General features: G+C 56.4%; 1 protein-coding gene across 1 annotated transcript; it reads left to right on the forward strand.

Annotated features, from left to right (window-relative positions):
• Positions 1-1,566: 1,566 nt before the first annotated feature.
• On the forward strand, positions 1,567-24,036 carry vps52 (VPS52 subunit of GARP complex). The gene is made up of 20 exons (XM_088631851.1): positions 1,567-1,718; positions 2,980-3,067; positions 4,114-4,166; positions 8,234-8,309; positions 8,799-8,866; positions 9,784-9,959; positions 11,033-11,183; positions 11,266-11,366; positions 11,836-11,968; positions 13,256-13,313; positions 14,246-14,379; positions 16,327-16,482; positions 16,575-16,693; positions 17,646-17,769; positions 19,295-19,390; positions 19,482-19,589; positions 20,923-20,988; positions 21,085-21,196; positions 21,279-21,397; positions 23,774-24,036. The coding sequence occupies exons 1-20, from the start codon at positions 1,638-1,640 to the stop codon at positions 23,918-23,920; spliced, it is 2,166 nt and encodes a 721-aa protein (XP_088487977.1). The 5' UTR covers positions 1,567-1,637; the 3' UTR covers positions 23,921-24,036.
• Positions 24,037-24,747: the final 711 nt, after the last annotated feature.

Raw genomic sequence — 24,747 nt, forward strand, 5'->3', positions numbered from 1 at the left:
TGACAGGGGTATAACTGAGGTGTCCCTCGGGCGCCGGTGTTGAAAGGGAAACCCCTCCGCCAGCCCGGCCAGCCCCTCCGGGACCGGGACCGGGACCGGGCACAGCCTGTAGTGTTGGGTCCGTCCCAGTGTGTTAACACGATCCCGCCCCGTGTGTTTGTCCTCTGCACGAGTGCGAGGAAACGCTTGTGCGCCCGTCCGCTCCAGTCCAAAGACATGAAATAAATCGCCACAAACATCAACACGGAACAGCCGCAGCGACGACAACACGTTTAATAACACACGACTTGGATAACACATCCGTGTGAGCCAGCGGGAGGGGCAGAGTTCAGTAATCTGACAGCTGGAGGGGAAGAAGCCGTCTCTGAAGCTGGAAGTCTGCGCCTTTAATATTAATAATCATAATAATAATAATAATAATAATAATAAACTTTATTTTATATAGCGCCTTTAAGGTGGATGCTGCACATTGGTGGTAGTAGAGGGGAGTCCCCATTACCTGTAAAGCGCTTTGAGTGGAGTGTCCAGAAAAAGCGCTATATAAGTATAAGCAATTATTAATTATTATTATTTAAAGGTGGCTTCTCAAAGCGCTTTACAGAATGACAGCAACAATAAATCCCCCCAAAAAATAGCTCCTATAACGCTGGCCGGAGGGAAGGAGGGAGATAAAGTGAGGAACCGGGATGACTGGTGTCCTGAACGATACTCCCAGCCTTCCTGAGACAGCGGGTAGTACAAATGCCCACCGTACAGGGGAGCTGAACTCTTTTTTTAGATTAAGTTTTTATTTAAACAGCAGAAATACAAGGGGGAGGGGAGACAAAATATTAAAACAGATACAAAAATAGACACTTGACAGCCGGAGGAATTCACCATTATAACAGCTAAAAATTAAACTTTTTACATAATTCCACGTGTTCCGACGGAGGTTTTGCCTTTTGATTCTTTAAATGTCTAATCGAGTTTAAATAAAAAAGGAATTCTACCTTAAAAGCATTAATAGAGGGAGCATTCACCAAAATAATTAACAGATTAATTACGAAAACGTATCGTTTATCCAAATCAGGTCTAATAAAATATAAAATAATATCAAAATCTCACGATTTAACATTTAACTTTAAATATTTAACAACATTTTGAAAATCTATCCAAAACAATTATGTATATATGTATTAACAATTAACAAACACACGTAACAGATTCCTCATTCTCATTATTACAAAATACACATCAGTCATCTCGATCGTGTTTGAATCCAGAAAGTGTCAATTTAACAGGATAAAAATCTATGAACAATCTTAAATGTTATTTCTTTAACTTCATCTGAAAGACAGTATCGATCAGTATCATTTATTTTATATTTAAATATACATTTTATTGGAATATATTCCAATTTATTTTATATTCGAGTTCGCCGCATATGCACACAGCTAAAACTACATATAGAGTTTATAAATCTGAACATGATCGTATGATGAAATGGTCCACCCCGTCCATGCGACGTGTTCTTCACATCAGCTACGATCTGTACGGCAAAAAATAATAATTCAATAATAAAACCCATTAAAAAAAACCCTCAGCGCAGAGCACGCCGGGAGGCGGGCGCGGGGGCTGCTGGGAGGCGGAGGACCCGGATGCGGGCAGTGATGGCGGCGGTGCTCCAGACTGCGGACGCCGGCCCGGCTGTTAGCGCCATGGCGTACCTGCAGGACGAGGTACGTGCAGCGCCTCCGCCCCGGGAGAGACACGGGGAGCGCCGGCGGGCGGCTCCTTGCTCACTCGTACGTGTGTGTGTTTGTGTGTTTGTATACACGTCCCTCTCCTCCATAGCCAGCTCCCAGCCTCTTACTGCTCACACAGGGGTCTCTCAGGGAGACAGGTGTGTGTGTGTGTGTGTGTATACACGTCCCTCTCCTCCATAGCCAGCTCCCAGCCTCTTACTGCTCACACAGGGGTCTCTCAGGGAGACAGGTGTGTTTGTGTGTGTGTGTGTTCCCCGTGTTACGGCTCTCCCTCTGTCTGTGTCTCCTCTTCTCCGTGTTACGGCTCTCCCTCTGTCTGTGTCTCCTCTTCTCCGTGTTACGGCTCTCCCTCTGTCTGTGTCTCCTCTTCTCCGTGTTACGGCTCTCCCTCTGTCTGTGTCTCCTCTTCTCCGTGTTACGGCTCTCCTCTCCCCCCGGTCTGGCTCTCCTCTCCCCCCGGTCTGGCTCTCCTCTCCCCCCGGTCTGTGTCTCCTCTCCCCTGTGTTATGGCTTTCCCCCGGTCTGTGTCTACTCTCCCCTGTGTTAAGGCTCTCCCTCGGTCTGGTTCTCCTCTCCCCCCGGTCTGGCTCTCCTCTCCCCTGTGTTATGGCTCTCCCCCTGGTCTGTGTCTCCTCTCCCCTGTGTTAAGGCTCTCCCCCGGTCTGGTTCTCCTCTCCCTCGGTCTGGCTCTCCTCTCCCCCCGGTCTGTGTCTCCTCTCCCCTGTGTTATGGCTCTTCCCCGGTCTGTGTCTCCTCTCCCCTGTGTTATGGCTCTTCCCCGGTCTGTGTCTCCTCTCCCCTGTGTTATGGCTCTTCCCCGGTCTGTGTCTCCTCTCCCCTGTGTTATGGCTTTCCCCTGGTCTGGCTCTCCTCTCCCCCCGGTCTGTGTCTCCTCTCCCCTGTGTTATGGCTCTTCCCCGGTCTGTGTCTCCTCTCCCCTGTGTTATGGCTTTCCCCTGGTCTGGCTCTCCTCTCCCCCCGGTCTGTGTCTCCTCTCCCCTGTGTTACGGCTCTCCCCCGGTCTGTGTCTCCTCTCCCCTGTGTTATGGCTCTCCCCCCGTTCTGTGTCTCCTCTTCCCTGTGTTATGGCTCTCTCCCCTGTGTTACGGCTCCCCCCCCGGTCTGGCTCTCCTCTCCCCCCGGTCTGTGTCTCCTCTCCCCTGTGTTATGGCTCTTCCCCGGTCTGTGTCTCCTCTCCCCTGTGTTACGGCTCTCCCTCGGTCTCTCTCCTCAGATGAAGTCTGACCCAGATGACATTCCTGCTCTCAATCTGGGTGACCTGGACCTGACCTCTGACGAGTTCATCCTCGATGAAGTGGACAGTGAGTGTAGAGTTGTGTGAGTGTGGGTTTGTAGTGTGTGGGGTGTACACTTTAACACAGCGAGTGTAGAGTTGTGTGTGAGTGTGGGTTTGTAGTGTGTGGGGTGTACACTTTAACACAGCGAGTGTAGAGTTGTGTGAGAGTGTGGGCTTGTAGTGTGTGTGTGTGTGGTGTACACTTTAACACAGCGAGTGTAGAGTTGTGTGAGAGTGGGTTTGTAGTGTGTGTGGTGTACACTTTAACACAGCGAGTGTAGAGTTGTGTGAGAGTGTGGGTTTGGAGTGTGTGTGTGGTGTACACTTTAACACAGCGAGTGTAGAGTTGTGTGAGAGTGTGGGTTTGGAGTGTGTGTGTGGTGTACACTTTAACACAGCGAGTGTAGAGTTGTGTGAGAGTGTGGGTTTGGAGTGTGTGTGTGGTGTACACTTTAACACAGTGAGTGTAGAGTTGTGTGAGTGTGGGTTTGTAGTGTGTGGGGTGTACACTTTAACACAGCGAGTGTAGAGTTGTGTGAGAGTGTGGGTTTGTAGTGTGTGTGTGGTGTACACTTTAACACAGCGAGTGTAGAGTTGTGTGAGAGTGTGGGTTTGTGGTGTACACTTTAACACAGCGAGTGTAGAGTTGTGTGAGAGTGTGGGTTTGTGGTGTACACTTTAACACAGCGAGTGTAGAGTTGTGTGAGAGTGGGTTTGTAGTGTGGGTTTGTGGTGTACACTTTAACACAGCGAGTGTAGAGTTGTGTGAGAGTGTGGGGTTGTAGTGTGTGTGTGGTGTACACTTTAACACAGCGAGTGTAGAGTTGTGTGAGAGTGTGGGTTTGTAGTGTGTGTGGTGTACACTTTAACACAGCGAGTGTAGAGTTGTGTGAGAGTGTGGGGTTGTAGTGTGTGTGTGGTGTACACTTTAACACAGCGACTGTAGAGTTGTGTGGGTTTGTGTAGTGTTGTAGAGTTGTGTGAGAGTGTGGGCTTGTAGTGTGTGCTGTAGAGTTGTGAGTGTGGGTTTGTGTAGTGTGTGTGTGTCTAACAGTGTTTCTGTGCTCACAGTCCACATCCAGGCTAATCTGGAGGATGATCTGGTGAAGGAGGCTCTGAAAACGGTAAGACTGACCCCTGACCCTGACTGACCCCTGACCCGAGACTCACTGACCCCCTGACCCCGACTGACTGCAGACTCACTGACCCCCTGACCCCCTGACCCTGACTGACCCCAGACTCACTGACCCCCTGACTGACCCCAGACCTGAGACTCACTGACCCCCTGACTGACCCCAGACCTGAGACTCACTGACCCCCTGACCCTGACTGACCCCAGACCTGAGACTCACTGACCCCCTGACCCTGACTGACCCCAGACCTGAGACTCACTGACCCCCTGACTGACCCCAGACCTGAGACTCACTGACCCCCTGACCCTGACTGACCCCAGACCTGAGACTCACTGACCCCAGACTCACTGAACCCCTGACCCCAGACCTGAGACTCACTGACCCCGACTGACCCCAGACTCACTGACCCCCTGACCCCGACTAACCCCAGGCTCACTGACCGACAGACTGACCCTCTCTCCCAGGGTGTGGACCTGAGGCGGTACTCACACACACACTGACCCCAGACTGACCCTCTCTCCCAGGGTGTGGACCTGAGGCAGTACTCACACACACACTGACCCCAGACTGACCCCAGACTGACCCTCTCTCCCAGGGTGTGGACCTGAGGCAGTACTCACACACACACTGACCCCAGACTGACCCTCTCTCCCAGGGTGTGGACCTGAGGCAGTACTCACACACACACTGACCCCAGACTGACCCTCTCTCCCAGGGTGTGGACCTGAGGCAGTACTCACACACACACTGACCCCAGACTGACCCTCTCTCCCAGGGTGTGGACCTGAGGCAGTACTCACACACACACTGACCCCAGACTGACCCCAGACTGACCCTCTCTCCCAGGGTGTGGACCTGAGGCGGTACTCACACACACACTGACCCCAGACTGACCCTCTCTCCCAGGGTGTGGACCTGAGGCAGTACTCACACACACACTGACCCCAGACTGACCCTCTCTCCCAGGGTGTGGACCTGAGGCAGTACTCACACACACACTGACCCCAGACTGACCCTCTCTCCCAGGGTGTGGACCTGAGGCAGTACTCACACACACACACTGACCCCAGACTGACCCTCTCTCCCAGGGTGTGGACCTGAGGCGGTACTCACACACACACTGACCCCAGACTGACCCTCTCTCCCAGGGTGTGGACCTGAGGCAGTACTCACACACACACTGACCCCAGACTGACCCTCTCTCCCAGGGTGTGGACCTGAGGCAGTACTCACACACACACTGACCCCAGACTGACCCTCTCTCCCAGGGTGTGGACCTGAGGCAGTACTCACACACACACTGACCCCAGACTGACCCCAGACTGACCCCAGACTGACCCCAGACTGACCCTCTCTCCCAGGGTGTGGACCTGAGGCGGTACTCACACACACACTGACCCCAGACTGACCCTCTCTCCCAGGGTGTGGACCTGAGGCGGTACTCACACACACACTGACCCCAGACTGACCCTCTCTCCCAGGGTGTGGACCTGAGGCAGTACTCACACACACACTGACCCCAGACTGACCCTCTCTCCCAGGGTGTGGACCTGAGGCAGTACTCACACACACACTGACCCCAGACTGACCCCAGACTGACCCTCTCTCCCAGGGTGTGGACCTGAGGCGGTACTCACACACACACTGACCCCAGACTGACCCCAGACTGACCCTCTCTCCCAGGGTGTGGACCTGAGGCAGTACTCACAGACACACTGACCCCAGACTGACCCTCTCTCCCAGGGTGTGGACCTGAGGCAGTACTCACACACACACTGACCCCAGACTGACCCTCTCTCCCAGGGTGTGGACCTGAGGCAGTACTCACACACACACACTGACCCCAGACTGACCCTCTCTCCCAGGGTGTGGACCTGAGGCGGTACTCACACACACACTGACCCCAGACTGACCCCAGACTGACCCTCTCTCCCAGGGTGTGGACCTGAGGCAGTACTCACACACACACTGACCCCAGACTGACCCTCTCTCCCAGGGTGTGGACCTGAGGCAGTACTCACACACACACTGACCCCAGACTGACCCTCTCTCCCAGGGTGTGGACCTGAGGCAGTACTCACAGACACACTGACCCCAGACTGACCCTCTCTCCCAGGGTGTGGACCTGAGGCGGTACTCACACACACACTGACCCCAGACTGACCCTCTCTCCCAGGGTGTGGACCTGAGGCGGTACTCGCACACACACTGACCCCAGACTGACCCTCTCTCCCAGGGTGTGGACCTGAGACGGTACTCACACACACACTGACCCCAGACTGACCCTTTCTCCCAGGGTGTGGACCTGAGGCGGTACTCACACACACACTGACCCCAGACTGACCCTCTCTCCCAGGGTGTGGACGTGAGACGGTACTCACACACACACTGACCCCAGACTGACCCTCTCTCCCAGGGTGTGGACCTGAGGCAGTACTCACAGACACACTGACCCCAGACTGACCCTCTCTCCCAGGGTGTGGACCTGAGGCGGTACTCACACACACACTGACCCCAGACTGACCCTCTCTCCCAGGGTGTGGACCTGAGACAGTACTCACACACACACTGACCCCAGACTGACCCTCTCTCCCAGGGTGTGGACCTGAGGCGGTACTCACACACACACTGACCCCAGACTGACCCTTTCTCCCAGGGTGTGGACCTGAGACAGTACTCACAGACACACTGACCCCAGACTGACCCTCTCTCCCAGGGTGTGGACCTGAGACAGTACTCACACACACACTGACCTCAGACTGACCCCAGACTGACCCTCTCTCCCAGGGTGTGGACCTGAGGCAGTACTCACACACACACTGACCCCAGACTGACCCTCTCTCCCAGGGTGTGGACCTGAGGCGGTACTCACACACACACTGACCCCAGACTGACCCTCTCTCCCAGGGTGTGGACCTGAGGCGGTACTCACACACACACTGACCCCAGACTGACCCCAGACTGACCCTCTCTCCCAGGGTGTGGACCTGAGGCGGTACTCACACACACACTGACCCCAGACTGACCCTCTCTCCCAGGGTGTGGACCTGAGGCAGTACTCACACACACACTGACCCCAGACTGACCCTCTCTCCCAGGGTGTGGACCTGAGGCGGTACTCACACACACACTGACCCCAGACTGACCCTCTCTCCCAGGGTGTGGACCTGAGGCGGTACTCACACACACACTGACCCCAGACTGACCCTCTCTCCCAGGGTGTGGACCTGAGGCGGTACTCACACACACACTGACCCCAGACTGACCCTCTCTCCCAGGGTGTGGACCTGAGACAGTACTCACACACACACTGACCCCAGACTGACCCTCTCTCCCAGGGTGTGGACCTGAGGCAATACTCACACACACACTGACCCCAGACTGACCCTCTCTCCCAGGGTGTGGACCTGAGACAGTACTCACACACACACTGACCCCAGACTGACCCTCTCTCCCAGGGTGTGGACCTGAGGCAGTACTCACAGACACACTGACCCCAGACTGACCCTCTCTCCCAGGGTGTGGACCTGAGGCGGTACTCACACACACACTGACCCCAGACTGACCCTCTCTCCCAGGGTGTGGACCTGAGGCAGTACTCACAGACACACTGACCCCAGACTGACCCTCTCTCCCAGGGTGTGGACCTGAGGCAGTACTCACAGACACACTGACCCCAGACTGACCCTCTCTCCCAGGGTGTGGACCTGAGGCAGTACTCACAGACACACTGACCCCAGACTGACCCTCTCTCCCAGGGTGTGGACCTGAGGCAGTACTCACACACACACTGACCCCAGACTGACCCTCTCTCCCAGGGTGTGGACCTGAGGCAGTACTCACACACACACTGACCCCAGACTGACCCTCTCTCCCAGGGTGTGGACCTGAGGCAGTACTCACAGACACACTGACCCCAGACTGACCCTCTCTCCCAGGGTGTGGACCTGAGGCGGTACTCACACACACACTGACCCCAGACTGACCCTCTCTCCCAGGGTGTGGACCTGAGGCAGTACTCACACACACACTGACCCCAGACTGACCCTCTCTCCCAGGGTGTGGACCTGAGGCAGTACTCCAAGCAGGTGGAGGCGGAGCTGCAGCAGATCGAGCAGGCCTCCATCAGGGACTGTATCCTCTCTGGGCCCTCCCCTCCTCGTGGGGGGCGGGGCCTCGGTCACAGCAGCACCACTGAGATCGCAGCTCAGCATGGGGGGCGGGGCCTCGGTCACAGCAGCACCACTGAGATCGCAGCTCAGCGCGGGGGGGCGGGGCCTCGGTCACAGCAGCACCACTGAGATCGCAGCTCAGCGCAGGGGGGCGGGGCCTCGGTCACCTTATCCGGCCGATCCTTCAAGGATTCCCAGAGAGACCCGCTGGGCTGCTCGTTCCAGTCACCCGCTACTCTCTGCGTACAGAGGACTCTCCCTTCCTCTTCCCTGAAGGCCCCCCACTGGTGTCGGTGTGGATCCTGACACACACAAAGCCTGGTGCTGGCAGGGTCCGTACCGCTGGCCCGGTCCGGTCCGGTTCAGAGCTCTGTGCGTCTCTTTCGGGCGTGACGGCGCGGGTGTCCAGGCCTGTCCTCGTGTGTCTGTCCTTAAACCCCCCGTCCTCCAGACATCAAGGAGAGTCAGAACATCGCCTCCCTGCACAACCAGATCACGGCCTGCGACTCCATCCTGGAGGTGAGAGGTCACAGCCAGTCAGTGTGTGTGTATGAACCCCTCTCTCTCTCAGTGCAGTGTTCATGTACTGGAGTGTCCAGTCAGTGTGTGTGTATGAACCCCTCTCTCTCTCAGTGCAGTGTTCATGTACTGGAGTGTCCAGTCAGTGTGTGTGTATGAACCCCTTTCTCTCTCAGTGCAGTGTTCATGTACTGGAGTGTCCAGTCAGTGTGTGTGTATGAACCCCTCTCTCTCTCAGTGCAGTGTTCATGTACTGGAGTGTCCAGTCAGTGTGTGTGTATGAACCCCTCTCTCTCTCAGTGCAGTGTTAGTGTACTGGAGTGTCCAGTCAGTGTGTCTGTATGAACCCCCCTCTCTCTCAGTGCAGTGTTCATGTACTGGAGTGTCCAGTCAGTGTGTGTGTATGAACCCCTCTCTCTCTCAGTGCAGTGTTCATGTACTGGAGTGTCCAGTCAGTGTGTCTGTATGAACCCCTCTCTCTCTCAGTGCAGTGTTCATGTACTGGAGTGTCCAGTCAGTGTGTCTGTGTGAACCCCTCTCTCTCTCAGTGCAGTGTTCATGTACTGGAGTGTCCAGTCAGTGTGTCTGTATGAACCCCTCTCTCTCTCAGTGCAGTGTTCATGTACTGGAGTGTCCAGTCAGTGTGTGTGTGTGAACCCCTCTCTCTCTCAGTGCAGTGTTCATGTACTGGAGTGTCCAGTCAGTGTGTCTGTATGAACCCCTCTCTCTCAGTGCAGTGTTCATGTACTGGAGTGTCCAGTCAGTGTGTGTGTGTGAACCCCTCTCTCTCTCAGTGCAGTGTTCATGTACTGGAGTGTCCAGTCAGTGCGTGTGTATGAACCCCTCTCTCTCTCAGTGCAGTGTTCATGTACTGGAGTGTCCAGTCAGTGTGTGTGTATGAACCCCTCTCTCTCCAGCGGATGGAGCAGATGCTCAGTAACTTCCAGAGTGACCTGTCCTGCATCAGCAGTGAGATCCAGTCCCTGCAGGAGCAGTCGGTGGCCATGAACGTCAAGCTGAAGAACCGCCAGTCTGTCCGCAGCGAGCTGAGCCAGCTGGTGGACGAGCTGGTGGTGCCCAGCAGCATGATCGCGTGAGGCTGACCGCGACGCGTCCTGACCGCGGGGAGACTGACCGGCACGCGCGTCCTGACCGCGGGGAGACTGACCGGCACGCGCGTCCTGACCGCGGGGAGACTGACCGGCAGGCGCGTCCTGACCGCGGGGAGACTGACCGGCAGGCGCGTCCTGACCGCGGGGAGACTGACCGGCACGCGCGTCCTGACTGCGGGGAGACTGACCGCTGGGAGTTTGGTCTGAGTCGTGTCCTGACCGCGGGGAGACTGACCGCTGGGAGTTTGGTCTGAGTCGTGTCCTGACCGCGGGGAGACTGACCGGCACGCGCGTCCTGACCGCGGGGAGACTGACCGGCACGCGCGTCCTGACCGCGGGGAGACTGACCGGCACGCGCGTCCTGACCGCGGGGAGACTGACCGGCAGGCGCGTCCTGACCGCGGGGAGACTGACCGGCAGGCGCGTCCTGACCGCGGGGAGACTGACCGGCAGGCGCGTCCTGACCGCGGGGAGACTGACCGGCACGCGCGTCCTGACTGCGGGGAGACTGACCGCTGGGAGTTTGGTCTGAGTCGTGTCCTGACCGCGGGGAGACTGACCGGCAGGCGCGTCCTGACCGCGGGGAGACTGACCGCTGGGAGTGTGGTCCGAGTCGTGTCCTGACCGCTGGGAGACTGACCGCTGGGAGACTGACCGGCAGGCGCGTCCTGACCGCGGGGAGACTGACCGCTGGGAGTGTGGTCCGAGTCGTGTCCTGACCGCTGGGAGTGTGGTCCGAGTCGTGTCCTGACCGCTGGGAGTTTGGTCCGAGTCGTGTCCTGACCGCTGGGAGTTTGGTCCGAGTCGTGTCCTGACCGCGGGGAGACTGACCGCGGGGAGTTTGGTCTGAGTCGTGTCCTGACCGCGGGGAGACTGACCGCTGGGAGTGTGGTCTGAGTCGTGTCCTGACCGCGGGGAGTGTGGTCTGAGTCGTGTCCTGACCGCGGGGAGACTGACCGCGGGGAGTTTGGTCTGAGTCGTGTCCTGACCGCGTCGGTCGGTCAGTCCGTCCGGCGGTGAGTAACCCCCACTGTCCCCCCGCCGTCCCCCCCAGGACCGTCCTGGACAGCGCAGTGACGGGGCAGGACTTCGTGGAGCAGCTGCAGGAGCTCAACAACAAGATCAACTACGCGAAGGAGCAGAGCTTCCGGGAGACGCTGGCCTGCGCCGACATCCAGGACACGCTGGACAAGCTGCGGGTCAAGGTGGGGGCCGGGCGCGGGGGGCCGGGCGCGGGGGGGGCGGTCTCGGGGTCTCCGTCTCTGAGCGTCTGTCCCCTGCCCGCAGGCCGTCTCCAAGATCCGCGAGTTCATCCTGCAGAAGGTCTACTCCTTCCGCAAGCCCATGACCAACTACCAGATCCCCCAGAACACCCTGCTCAAGTACAGGTACCGCCCCACCCCTCCGCCCGGGGGTCCCCCCTGTCTGGTTCGCTCGCCGCGGGGGTTCGTCATCTGTCTCTGACTGTCCCACTCTCTCTCCCGTCTCTCTGACTCTCTCAATTTTTCAGTTCAGTCCAAGGTGCTTCATTAGCATGACCGATGGGTACAATCAGTGTTGCCACAGCAAATAAAATAATGAAATTAACACAAAATAAAAGTAAAATAAAATCTACAGACGTTTACATCAAAGACATGTCATAAAATATTGACATATACTGTGGACAAAAGGAGCGTTACTGGGAGACAGACTCACTGGGGCTCAGGCTGGGACAGGAGCTCACACACTGGCCTGCCAGTTCAGCGGAGTTCCCTCCTCCTCCCTCTCCCAGTAGGATGGGGACCCGCTGGGATTCTGGCAGGGGCGGGGACTCTGGGACGAGAGGTCGGAGTTCAGGGAAGACTCGTCTCTCTGCAGGTTCTTCTACCAGTTCCTGCTGGCCAACGAGCGCCAGGTGGCGAAGGAGGTCAGGGACGAGTATGTGGACACCTTGAGCAAGATGTACTACAGCTACTTCAAGTCCTACACCGGCAGGCTGATGAAAGTGCAGGTCTGAGGCCAGAGGGACACGGGCGTCTGCCTGTCCACTGACTGTCTGTCTGTCCGACTACCGCACCTGTCCACTGACTGTCTGTCTGTCCGACTGCCGCACCTGTCCACTGACTGTCTGCCTGTCCGACTGCCACACCTGTCCACTGACTGACTGACTGTCTGTCTGTCCCTCCATCTGCCGCGCCTGTCCACTGACTGTCTGCCTGTCCGACTGCCACGCCTGTCCACTGACTGTCTGTCCGACTGCCACACCTGTCCACTGACTGACTGTCTGTCCGACTACCGCACCTGTCCACTGACTGTCTGTCTGTCTGTCTCTGTCCCTCCATCTGCTGCACCTGTCCACTGACTGTCTGTCCCTCCATCTGCCACGCCTGTCCACTGACTGTCTGTCCGACTGCCACGCCTGTCCACTGACTGTCTGTCCGACTGCCACACCTGTCCACTGACTGACTGTCTGTCCGACTACCGCACCTGTCCACTGACTGTCTGTCTGTCTCTGTCCCTCCATCTGCTGCACCTGTCCACTGACTGTCTGTCCCTCCATCTGCCACGCCTGTCCACTGACTGTCTGTCCCTCCATCTGCCACGCCTGTCCACTGACTGTCTGTCCCTCCATCTGCCACGCCTGTCCACTGACTGTCTGTCTGTCCGACTGCCACGCCTGTCCACTGACTGACTGTCTGTCTGTCCCTCCATCTGCCCCGCCTGTCCACCGACTGTCTGCCTGTCCGACTGCCCCGCCTGTCCACCGACTGTCTGCCTGTCCGACTGCCCCGCCTGTCCACTGACTGTCTGCCTGTCCGACTGCCCCGCCTGTCCACTGACTGTCTGCCTGTCCGACCGCCGCGCCTGTCCACTGACTGTCTGTCTGTCCACTGACTGTCTGTCTGTCCGACCGCCACGCCTGTCCACTGACTGTCTGTCTGTCCACTGACTGTCTGTCTGTCCGACCGCCACGCCTGTCCACTGACTGACTGTCTGTCTGTCCCTCCATCTGCCACGCCTGTCCACTGACTGTCTGCCTGTCCATTGACTGTCTGTCTGTCTGACTGCCACGCCTGTCCACTGACTGTCTGTCTGTCCACTGACTGTCTGTCTGTCCGACTGCTGCACCTGTCCACTGACTGTCTGTCTGTCCGACCGCCGCGCCTGTCCACTGACTGTCTGTCTGTCCACTGACTGTCTGTCCCTCCGTCCGCCGCGCCTGTCCACTGACTGTCCGGGCTCCAGCTGGCCGCAGTGTCCCCCCTGACCCCTGCCCCTCTCTGTCCCTCTGCCCCAGTACGAGGAGGTTGCTGATAAAGACGACCTCATGGGTGTGGAGGACACAGCCAAGAAAGATATCCTTCAGGGAGCAGGGCAGCAGGGCGCCGGGGGGCTGGGTGGCACTGTGGGGTTCGTGTGTGTAGTGAGGCTGTCTCAGAGAGGTTTGGTGTTATTGTGTTATTGTGCAGTGAGATTGTGCAAGACTGGTGTGGTGGTGTGTGGTTTGTGTGTGTAGTGAGGCTGTCTCAGAGAGGTTTGATGTTATTGTGTTATTGTGCAGTGAGATTGTGCAAGACTGGTGTGGTGGTGTGTGGTTTGTGTGTGTAGTGAGGCTGTCTCAGAGAGGTTTGGTGTTATTGTGTTATTGTGCAGTGAGATTGTGCAAGACTGGTGTGGTGGTGTGTGGTTTGTGTGTGTAGTGAGGTTGTCTCAGAGAGGTTTGGTGTTATTGTGTTATTGTGCAGTGAGATTGTGCAAGACTGGTGTGGTGGTGTGTGGTTTGTGTGTGTAGTGAGGCTGTCTCAGAGAGGTTTGGTGTTATTGTGCAGTGAGATTGTGCAAGACTGGTGTGGTGGTGTGTGGTTTGCGTGTGTAGTGAGGTTGTCTCAGAGAGGTTTGTGTAATTGTGGGGTTCGTGTGTGTAGTGAGGTTGTCCAAGAGAGGTTTGGTGTTATTGTGCAAGACTGGTGTGGTGGTGTTGTGTGGTTCGTGTGTGAAGTGAGGTCGTGTAAGAGGGGTTTGTGTAATTGTGGGGTTCGTGTGTGTAGTGAGATTGTCCAAGAGAGGTTTGGTGTTATTGTGTTGTTAGTGTGTGTGCAGTGAGATTGTGCGAGAGTGGTGTGGTGGTGTTGTGTGGTTCGTGTGTGTAGTGAGGTTGTCCAAGAGAGGTTTGGTGTTATTGTGAGATTGTGCGAGAGTGGTGTGGCGGTGTTGTGTGTGCACCACAGTCGTTGTGCGGTTGTGTAACGGTAGTGTGGCCCCAGTGTTTCTCCTTGACCCAGTGAACGGTTCTTCTCCAAGCCCTCTCTGAAGAGCAGGAACACCATCTTCACGCTGGGCCAGAGGGGGACGATACTGAGTCCCACCGAGTTGGAGGGGCCCATCCTGGTACCCCACACTGCCCAGAGGAGTGACAACAGGGTAAATACAGCCACCCCCCTCTCAGTGCAGTGTTCATGTACTGGAGTGTCCAGTCAGTGTGTGTGTGTGAACCCCTCTCTCTCTCAGTGCAGTGTTCATGTACTGGAGTGTCCAGTCAGTGTGTCTGTATGAACCCCTCTCTCTCTCAGTGCAGTGTTCATGTACTGGAGTGTCCAGTCAGGGTGTGTGTATGAACCCCTCTCTCTCTCAGTGCAGTGTTCATGTACTGGAGTGTCCAGTCAGTGTGTGTGTATGAACCCCTCTCTCTCTCAGTGCAATGTTCATGTACTGGAGTGTCCAGTCAGTGTGTGTGTATGAACCCCTCTCTCTCTCAGTGCAGTGTTCATGTACTGGAGTGTCCAGTCAGTGTGTGTGTATGAACCTCTCTCTCTCTCAGTGCAGTGTTCATGTACTGGAGTGTCCAGTCAGTGTGTGTGTATGAACCCCTCTCTCTCTCAGTGCAGTGTTCATGTACTGGAGTGTCCAGTCAGTGTGTGTGTATGAACCCCTCTCTCTCAGTGCAGTGTTCATGTACTGGAGTGTCCAGTCAGTGTGTGTGTATGAACCCCTCTCTCTCTCAGTGCAGTGTTCATGTACTGGAGTGTCCAGTCAGTGTGTGTGTATGAACCCCTCTCTCTCTCAGTGCAATGTTCATGTACTGGAGTGTCCAGTCAGTGTGTGTGTATGAACCCCTCTCTCTCTCAGTGCAGTGTTCATGTACTGGAGTGTCCAGTCAGTGTGTGTGTATGAACCTCTCTCTCTCTCAGTGCAGTGTTCATGTACTGGAGTGTCCAGTCAGTGTGTGTGTATGAACCCCTCTCTCTCTCAGTGCAGTGTTCATGTACTGGAGTGTCCAGTCAGTGTCTGTGTATGAACCCCTCTCTCTCTCAGTGCAGTGTTCATGTACTGGAGTGTCCAGTCAGTGTGTGTGTATGAACCCCTCTCTCTCTCAGTGCAGTGTTCATGTACTGGAGTGTCCAGTCAGTGTGTGTGTATGAACCCCTCTCTCTCTCAGTGCAGTGTTCATGTACTGGAGTGTCCAGTCAGGGTGTGTGTATGAACCCCTCTCTCTCTCAGTGCAGTGTTCATGTACTGGAGTGTCCAGTCAGTGTGTCTGTATGAACCCCTCTCTCTCAGTGCAGTGTTCATGTACTGGAGTGTCCAGTCAGTGTGTCTGTGTGAACCCCTCTCTCTCTCAGTGCAGTGTTCATGTACTGGAGTGTCCAGTCAGTGTGTCTGTATGAACCCCTCTCTCTCTCAGTGCAGTGTTCATGTACTGGAGTGTCCAGTCAGTGTGTCTGTATGAACCCCTCTCTCTCTCAGTGCAGTGTTCATGTACTGGAGTGTCCAGTCAGTGTGTGTGTATGAACCCCTCTCTCTCTCAGTGCAGTGTTCATGTACTGGAGTGTCCAGTCAGTGTGTGTGTATGAACCCCTCTCTCTCTCAGTGCAGTGTTCATGTACTGGAGTGTCCAGTCAGGGTGTGTCTGTATGAACCCCTCTCTCTCTCAGTGCAGTGTTCATGTACTGGAGTGTCCAGTCAGTGTGTCTGTATGAACCCCTCTCTCTCTCAGTGCAGTGTTCATGTACTGGAGTGTCCAGTCAGTGTGTGTGTATGAACCCCTCTCTCTCTCAGTGCAGTGTTCATGTACTGGAGTGTCCAGTCAGTGTGTGTGTATGAACCCCTCTCTCTCAGTGCAGTGTTCATGTACTGGAGTGTCCAGTCAGTGTGTCTGTATGAACCCCCCTCTCTCTCAGTGCAGTGTTCATGTACTGGAGTGTCCAGTCAGTGTGTCTGTATGAACCCCTCTCTCTCTCAGTGCAGTGTTCATGTACTGGAGTGTCCAGTCAGTGTGTCTGTATGAACCCCTCTCTCTCTCAGTGCAGTGTTCATGTACTGGAGTGTCCAGTCAGGGTGTGTATTGACTCCTCTCTCTCTGTGTCTCAGTACCCCTACGAGACTCTGTTCCGCAGTCAGCACTACGCTCTGCTGGACAACAGCTGCCGGGAGTTCCTCTTCCTGTGTGACTTCTTCATGGTGACAGGAAGCTCCGCCCAGGACCTCTTCAACTGCATCATGGGAAAGACGCTCAGCATGTTCCTGGTAGGTGAGGAGGAGGAGGAGGAGGAGGAGGGTGGGGTTCGGGGCGCAGGGCCCCGAGCTCAGCGGCTGTGCGCCCCTCTGTCTCCCCGCAGAAACACATGTCCTCCTACGTGTCGGACTGCTACGACAGCATCGCCGTCTTCCTCTGCATCCACATCATCCTGCGGTTCCGGGCCATCACGGCCAAGAGGAACGTCCCGGCGCTGGACAAGTCAGTCTGTCCGCCTGCTGCTGCTGAGTCTCTCTTCAGACTCCCTGTGTTGCTGGTGCTGTGCTGTCGCTCTGTGTTGCCCAGTGTTGATGGTGCTGTGCTGTCGCTCTGTGTTGCCCAGTGTTGATGGTGCTGTGCTGTCGCTCTGTGTTGCCCAGTGTTGATGGTGCTGTGCTGTCGCTCTGTGTTGATGGTGCGGTGTTGCTCTGTGTTGCCCAGTGTTGATGGTGCGGTGTTGCTCTGTGTTGCCCAGTGTTGATGGTGCAGTGTTGCCCAGTGTTGATGGTGCGGTGTTGCTCTGTGTTGACTTGTTGCCCAGTGTTGATGGTGCGGTGTTGCTCTGTGTTGACTTGTTGCCCAGTGTTGATGGTGCGGTGTTGCTCTGTGTTGACTTGTTGCCCAGTGTTGATGGTGCGGTGTTGCTCTGTGTTGCCCAGTGTTGATGGTGTGGTGTTGCTCTGTGTTGCCCAGTGTTGATGGTGTGGTGTTGCTCTGTGTTGCCCAGTGTTGATGGTGCGGTGTTGCCCAGTGTTGATGGTGCGGTGTTGCCCAGTGTTGATGGTGCGGTGTTGCCCAGTGTTGATGGTGCAGTGTTGCCCAGTGTTGATGGTGCAGTGTTGCCCAGTGTTGATGGTGCAGTGTTGCCCAGTGTTGATGGTGCAGTGTTGCCCAGTGTTGATGGTGCAGTGTTGCCCAGTGTTGATGGTGCGGTGTTGCTCTGTGTTGACTTGTTGCCCAGTGTTGATGGTGCGGTGTTGCTCTGTGTTGCCCAGTGTTGATGGTGTGGTGTTGCTCTGTGTTGCCCAGTGTTGATGGTGTGGTGTTGCTCTGTGTTGCCCAGTGTTGATGGTGCGGTGTTGCTCTGTGTTGACTTGTTGCCCAGTGTTGATGGTGCGGTGTTGCTCTGTGTTGCCCAGTGTTGATGGTGCGGTGTTGCTCTGTGTTGCTGTAGGTACTGGGAGGCTGTGCTGGAGCTCTTGTGGCCCCGATTTGAGCTGATCCTGGAGATGAACATCCAGAGCATCAGGAACACTGACCCTCAGAGACTGGGAATACTGGACACCAGACCACACTACGTCAGTACTGACCGGTGACTCACACTGACCCTCAGAGACTGGGAATACTGGACACCAGACCACACTACGTCAGTACTGACCTGTGACACTCACTGACCCTCAGAGACTGGGGATACTGGACACCAGACCACACTACGTCAGTACTGACCGGTGACTCACACTGACCCTCAGAGACTGGGAATACTGGACACCAGGCCACACTACGTCAGTACTGACCGGTGACGCTCGCTGACCCTCAGACACCAGACCACACTACGTCAGTACTAACCAGTGACACTCACTGACCCTCAGAGACTGGGGATGCTGGACACCAGACCACACTACGTCAGTACTGACCGGTGACACTCACTGACCCTCAGAGACTGGGAATACTGGACACCAGACCACACTACGTCAGTACTGACCGGTGACTCACACTGACCCTCAGAGACTGGGAATACTGGACACCAGACCACACTACGTCAGTACTGACCTGTGACACTCACTGACCCTCAGAGACTGGGGATACTGGACACCAGACCACACTACGTCAGTACTGACCGGTGACACTCACTGACCCTCAGAGACTGGGAATACTGGACACCAGACCACACTACGTCAGTACTGACCGGTGACTCACACTGACCCTCAGAGACTGGGAATACTGGACACCAGGCCACACTACGTCAGTACTGACCGGTGACGCTCGCTGACCCTCAGACACCAGACCACACTACGTCAGTACTAACCAGTGACACTCACTGACCCTCAGAGACTGGGAATACTGGACACCAGGCCACACTACGTCAGTACTGACCGGTGACGCTCGCTGACCCTCAGACACCAGACCACACTACGTCAGTACTAACCAGTGACACTCACTGACCCTCAGAGACTGGGGATGCTGGACACCAGACCACACTACGTCAGTACTGACCGGTGACACTCACTGACCCTCAGAGACTGGGAATACTGGACACCAGACCACACTCCGTCAGTACTGACCGGTGACTCTCACTGACCCTCAGAGACTGGGAATACTGGACACCAGACCACACTCCGTCAGTACTGACCGGTGACTCTCACTGACCCTCAGAGACTGGGAATACTGGACACCAGACCACACTACGTCAGTACTGACCGGTGACTCAGACTGACCCTCAGAGACTGGGAATACTGGACACCAGACCACACTACGTCAGTACTGACCTGTGACACTCACTGACCCTCAGAGACTGGGGATACTGGACACCAGACCACACTACGTCAGTACTGACCGGTGACTCAGACTGACCCTCAGAGACTGGGAATACTGGACACCAGACCGCACTCTGTCAGTACTGACCGGTGACGCTCGCTGACCCTCAGACACCAGACCACACTACGTCAGTACTGACCGGTGACACTCACTGACCCTCAGAGACTGGGGATACTGGACACCAGACCACACTACGTCAGTACTGACCGGTGACACACTGACCCTCAGACACCAGCCCACACTCGGTCAGTACTGACGCGCTGCCCGTGTCGGTGTCTCTGTCCTCAGATCACCCGGCGGTACGCGGAGTTCTCCTCCGCGATCGTCAGCATCAACCAGACCTTCCCCAACGAGAAGACCCACACCCTGCTGGGCCAGCTGCAGGTACGCACGAGGAGGAGGAGGCAGCCCTCCGGCGCTGCAGGGGCGCGGGCCCCAGTCCGCACGGTAACGCCCTCTCGGTCCTCCTTGGCAGGTGGAAGTGGAGAACTTCGTCCTGAAGATGGCGGCCGAGTTTCCCTCCAGGAAGGACCAGCTCATCTTCCTCATCAACAACTACGACATGATGCTGAGCGTGCTCATGGTGAGACAGAGACACGTGGTCTGGACACTGGGTGTCTCTGGGGTCTGTGTGAGGGTCTGGACTCCTCTCTCTGTGTGAGGAGCGTCTCTGGGGTCTGTGTGAGGGTCTGGACTCCTCTCTCTGTGTGAGGAGTGTCTCTGGGGTCTGTGTGAGGGTCTGGACTCCTCTCTCTGTGTGAGGAGCGTCTCTGGGGTCTGTGTGAGGGTCTGGACTCCTCTCTCTGTGTGAGGAGCGTCTCTGGGGTCTGTGTGAGGGTCTGGACTCCTCTCTCTGTGTGAGGAGTGTCTCTGGGGTCTGTGTGAGGGTCTGGACTCCTCTCTCTGTGTGAGGAGCGTCTCTGGGGTCTGTGTGAGGGTCTGGACTCCTCTCTCTGTGTGAGGAGCGTCTCTGGGGTCTGTGTGAGGGTCTGGACTCCTCTCTCTGTGTGAGGAGTGTCTCTGGGGTCTGTGTGAGGGTCTGGACTCCTCTCTCTGTGTGAGGAGTGTCTCTGGGGTCGGTGTGAGGGTCTGGACTCCTCTCTCTGTGTGAGGAGTGTCTCTGGGGTCTGTGTGAGGGTTTGGACTCCTCTCTCTGTGTGAGGAGTGTCTCTGGGGTCTGTGTGAGGGGTCTGGACTCCTCTCTCTGTGTGAGGAGTGTCTCCGGGGTCTGTGTGAGGGTCTGGACTCCTCTCTCTGTGTGAGGAGTGTCTCTGGGGTCTGTGTGAGGGTCTGGACTCCTCTCTCTGTGTGAGGAGTGTCTCTGGGGTCTGTGTGAGGGTCTGGACTCCTCTCTCTGTGTGAGGAGTGTCTCTGGGGTCTGTGTGAGGGTGTGTGCTCCTCTCTCTGTGTGAGGAGTGTCTCTGGGGTCTGTGTGAGGGTGTGTGCTCCTCTCTCTGTGTGAGGAGTGTCTCTGGGGTCTGTGTGAGGGTCTGGACTCCTCTCTCTGTGTGAGGAGTGTCTCTGGGGTCTGTGTGAGGGTCTGGACTCCTCTCTCTGTGTGAGGAGCGTCTCTGGGGTCTGTGTGAGGGTCTGGACTCCTCTCTCTGTGTGAGGAGTGTCTCTGGGGTCTGTGTGAGGGTCTGGACTCCTCTCTCTGTGTGAGGAGTGTCTCTGGGGTCTGTGTGAGGGCCTGGACTCCTCTCTCTGTGTGAGGAGTGTCTCTGGGGTCTGTGTGAGGGTCTGGACTCCTCTCTCTGTGGGAGGAGTGTCTCTGGGGTCTGTGTGAGGGGCTGGACTCCTCTCTCTGTGTGAGGGGTGTCTCTGGGGTCTGTGTGAGGGTCTGGACTCCTCTCTCTGTGTGAGGGGTGCCTCTGGGGTCTGTGTGAGGGTCTGTTTGAACTTTCTCTCCCTGCCAGGAAAGGGCATCGGATGACAGCAAGGAAGTGGAGGGTTTCCAGCAGCTCCTCCATGCCAGAACTCAGGTGGGTCAGCAGTGGACTCAGGGCTGTGCAGTGAGGATCCCGCTGGGCTTACCGTAGATCACAAGGTCTCATGGAGATCCCCTCTCTGGCTCCCAGGAGTTCATCGAGGAGATCCTCTCCCCGCCCTTCGGCGGGATGATCGCGTTCGTGAAGGAGAGCGAGGCTCTGATGGAGAAGGGTCAGCTGGACCGGCTGAAGAACGATGAAGGTGAGAGAGGAGGAGGAGGTAATTCCCCTCCCAGTGCAGTGTTAGTGTCCTGGAGTGTCCAGTCTCTCTCTCTCTCTCTCAGTAAGGGTCACTCAACTGGTCAGAGGGTTCTCCAGCACCTGGAAGCAGTCGGTGGAGAGCCTCAGTCAGGACGTCATGAGGTCCTTCACCAACTTCAAGAACGGAACCGGGATCATTCAGGTACAGACTGAGCCTCCTGCCTCTCTCCAGGGTGTGGGGTGTGGGGTGTGGGTCCTGTCTCTCTCACTCTCAGGTGTGTCGTGCCTCTCGCTCGCTCTCTTTCTCTTGCTGTCTCAGGTGTGTCCTGTCTATTGCCGTCTCTCTTGCTGTCTCAGGTGTGTCCTGTCTCTCATTGTCACTGTCTCTCTCTCTTGATGTCTCAGGTGTGTCCTGTCTCTCTCTCTCGATGTCTCAGGTGTGTCCTGTCTCTCTCTCTCTTGATGTCTCAGGTGTGTCCTGTCTCTCTCTCTCTCGCTGTCTCAGGTGTGTCCTGTCTCTCTGTCTCTCGCTGTCTCAGGTGTGTCCTGTCTCTCGCTCGCGCTCTCTTGCAGTCTCAGGTGTGTCCTGTCTCTCTCTCTCTTGCTGTCTCAGGTGTGTCCTGTCTCTCTCTCTCTCGCTGTCTCAGGTGTGTCCTGTCTCTCTCGCTGTCTCAGGTGTGTCCTGTCTCTCTCGCTGTCTCAGGTGTGTCCTGTCTCTCGCGCGCTCTCTCTCTCTCGCTGTCTCAGGTGTGTCCTCTCTCTTGCTGTCTCAGGTGTGTCCTGTCTCTCTCTCTCTTGCTGTCTCAGGTGTGTCCTGTCTCTCTCGCTGTCTCAGGTGTGTCCTCTCTCTTGCTGTCTCAGGTGTGTCCTGTCTCTCTCTCTCTTGCTGTCTCAGGTGTGTCCTGTCTCTCTCGCTGTCTCAGGTGTGTCCTGTCTCTCGCGCTCTCTCTCTCTCGCTGTCTCAGGTGTGTCCTGTCTCTCGCGCTCTCTCTCTCTCGCTGTCTCAGGTGTGTCCTGTCTCTCGCGCTCTCTCTCTCTCGCTGTCTCAGGTGTGTCCTGTCTCTCGCGCTCTCTCTCTCTTGCTGTCTCAGGTGTGTCCTGTCTCTTGCTCGCTCTCTCTCTCGCTGTCTCAGGTGTGTCCTGTCTCTCTCTCTCTTGATGTCTCAGGTGTGTCCTGTCTCTCTGTCTCTTGATGTCTCAGGTGTGTCCTGTCTCTCGCGCTCTCTCTCTCTCGCAGTCTCAGGTGTGTCCTGTCTCTCGCGCTCTCTCTCTCTTGCTGTCTCAGGTGTGTCCTGTCTCTTGCTCGCTCTCTCTCTCGCTGTCTCAGGTGTGTCCTGTCTCTCTCTCTCTTGATGTCTCAGGTGTGTCCTGTCTCTCTGTCTCTTGATGTCTCAGGTGTGTCCTGTCTCTCGCGCTCTCTCTCTCTTGATGTCTCAGGTGTGTCCTGTCTCTCTCTCTCTTGATGTCTCAGGTGTGTCCTGTCTCTCTCTCTCTTGATGTCTCAGGTGTGTCCTGTCTCTCTGTCTCTCGCTGTCTCAGGTGTGTCCTGTCTCTCGCGCTCTCTCTCTCTCGCTGTCTCAGGTGTGTCCTGTCTCTCGCGCTCTCTCTCTCTCGCAGTCTCAGGTGTGTCCTGTCTCTCGCGCTCTCTCTCTCTTGCCGTCTCAGGTGTGTCCTGTCTCTTGCTCGCTCTCTCTCTCGCTGTCTCAGGTGTGTCCTGTCTCTCTCTCTCTTGATGTCTCAGGTGTGTCCTGTCTCTCTGTCTCTTGATGTCTCAGGTGTGTCCTGTCTCTCGCGCTCTCTCTCTCTTGATGTCTCAGGTGTGTCCTGTCTCTCTCTCTCTTGATGTCTCAGGTGTGTCCTGTCTCTCTCTCTCTTGATGTCTCAGGTGTGTCCTGTCTCTTGATGTCTCAGGTGTGTCCTGTCTCTCGCGCTCTCTCTCTCTCGCAGTCTCAGGTGTGTCCTGTCTCTCGCGCGCTCTCTCTCTTGCTGTCTCAGGTGTGTCCTGTCTCTTGCTCGCTCTCTCTCTCGCTGTCTCAGGTGTGTCCTGTCTCTCTTGCAGTCTCAGGTGTGTCCTGTCTCTCTGTCTCTCTCGCTGTCTCAGGTGTGTCCTGTCTCTCTCTCTCTCGCTGTCTCAGGTGTGTCCTGTCTCTCTCTCTCTTGATGTCTCAGGTGTGTCCTGTCTCTCTGTCTCTTGATGTCTCAGGTGTGTCCTGTCTCTCGCGCTCTCTCTCTCTCGCAGTCTCAGGTGTGTCCTGTCTCTCGCGCTCTCTCTCTCTTGCTGTCTCAGGTGTGTCCTGTTTCTTGCTGTCTCAGGTGTGTCCTGTCTCTTGCTCGCTCTCTCTCGCTGTCTCAGGTGTGTCCTGTCTCTCTCGCTGTCTCAGGTGTGTCCTGTCTCTTGCTCGCTCTCTCTCTTGATGTCTCAGGTGTGTCCTGTTTCTTGCTGTCTCAGGTGTGTCCTGTCTCTCGCTGTCAGTCTCTCTCTCTCTCGCTGTCTCAGGTGTGTCCTGTCTCTTGCTGTCGCAGTCTCAGGTGTGTCCTGTCTCTCTCTCTCTCTCTCGCTGTCTCTCTGTGTGTCCAGGGTGCGCTGACCCAGCTGATCCAGTACTACCACGGCTTCCACAAGGCCCTGTCCCAGCCGGCGTTCCGGACCCTGGCGGTGCGCTCCGAGCTCATCAACCTGCACCACCTCATGGTGGAGGTGAAGAAGCACAAGCCCAACTTCTGAGGGACAGGGCTCGGCTGTGTCTGTGTGTGTGTGTCTGTGTGTGCCCCCTGCTGGAGAGACTGTCTGTGTGTGTCTGTGTGTGCCCCCTGCTGGAGAGACTGTCTGTGTGTGCCCCCTGCTGGAGAGACTGTCTGTGTGTGTCTGTGTGTGCCCCCTGCTGGAGAGACTGTCTGTGTCTGTGTCTGTGTGTGCCCCCTGCTGGAGAGACTGTCTGTGTGTGTCTGTGTGTGCCCCCTGCTGGAGAGACTGTCTGTGTGTGTCTGTGTGTGCCCCCTGCTGGAGAGACTGTCTGTGTGTGTCTGTGTGTGCCCCCTGCTGGAGAGACTGTCTGTGTGTGCCCCCTGCTGGAGAGACTGTCTGTGTGTGCCCCCTGCTGGAGAGACTGTCTGTGTCTGTGTCTGTGTGTGCCCCCTGCTGGAGAGACTGTCTGTGTGTGTCTGTGTGTGCCCCCTGCTGGAGAGACTGTCTGTGTGTGTCTGTGTGTGCCCCCTGCTGGAGAGACTGTCTGTGTGTGTCTGTGTGTGCCCCCTGCTGGAGAGACTGTCTGTGTGTGTCTGTGTGTGCCCCCTGCTGGAGAGACTGTCTGTGTGTGCCCCCTGCTGGAGAGACTGTCTGTGTGTGTCTGTGCGTGCCCCCTGCTGGAGAGACTGTCTGTGTGTGTCTGTGTGTGCCCCCTGCTGGAGAGACTGTCTGTGTGTGTCTGTGTGTGCCCCCTGCTGGAGAGACTGTCTGTGTGTGTCTGTGTGTGCCCCCTGCTGGAGAGACTGTCTGTGTGTGTCTGTGTGTGCCCCCTGCTGGAGAGACTGTCTGTGTGTGTCTGTGCGTGC

The sequence above is a fragment of the Lepisosteus platostomus genome, chromosome 5 (genome assembly GCF_059453375.1).
Source record: "Lepisosteus platostomus isolate fLepPlt1 chromosome 5, fLepPlt1.hap1, whole genome shotgun sequence".
Lineage (NCBI taxonomy): Eukaryota > Metazoa > Chordata > Actinopteri > Semionotiformes > Lepisosteidae > Lepisosteus > Lepisosteus platostomus.

Coding starts and splice junctions, on each gene's coding strand:
- vps52 (XM_088631851.1), top strand. CDS start 1,638: ATGCGGGCAGTGATGGCGGCGGTGCTCCAGACTGCGGACGCCGGCCCG. Junction 11,367..11,835: donor AACACCCTGCTCAAGTACAG/GTACCGCCCCAC, acceptor GTCTCTCTGCAG/GTTCTTCTACCAGTTCCTGC. Junction 17,770..19,294: donor TGGACACCAGACCACACTAC/GTCAGTACTGAC, acceptor CTCTGTCCTCAG/ATCACCCGGCGGTACGCGGA.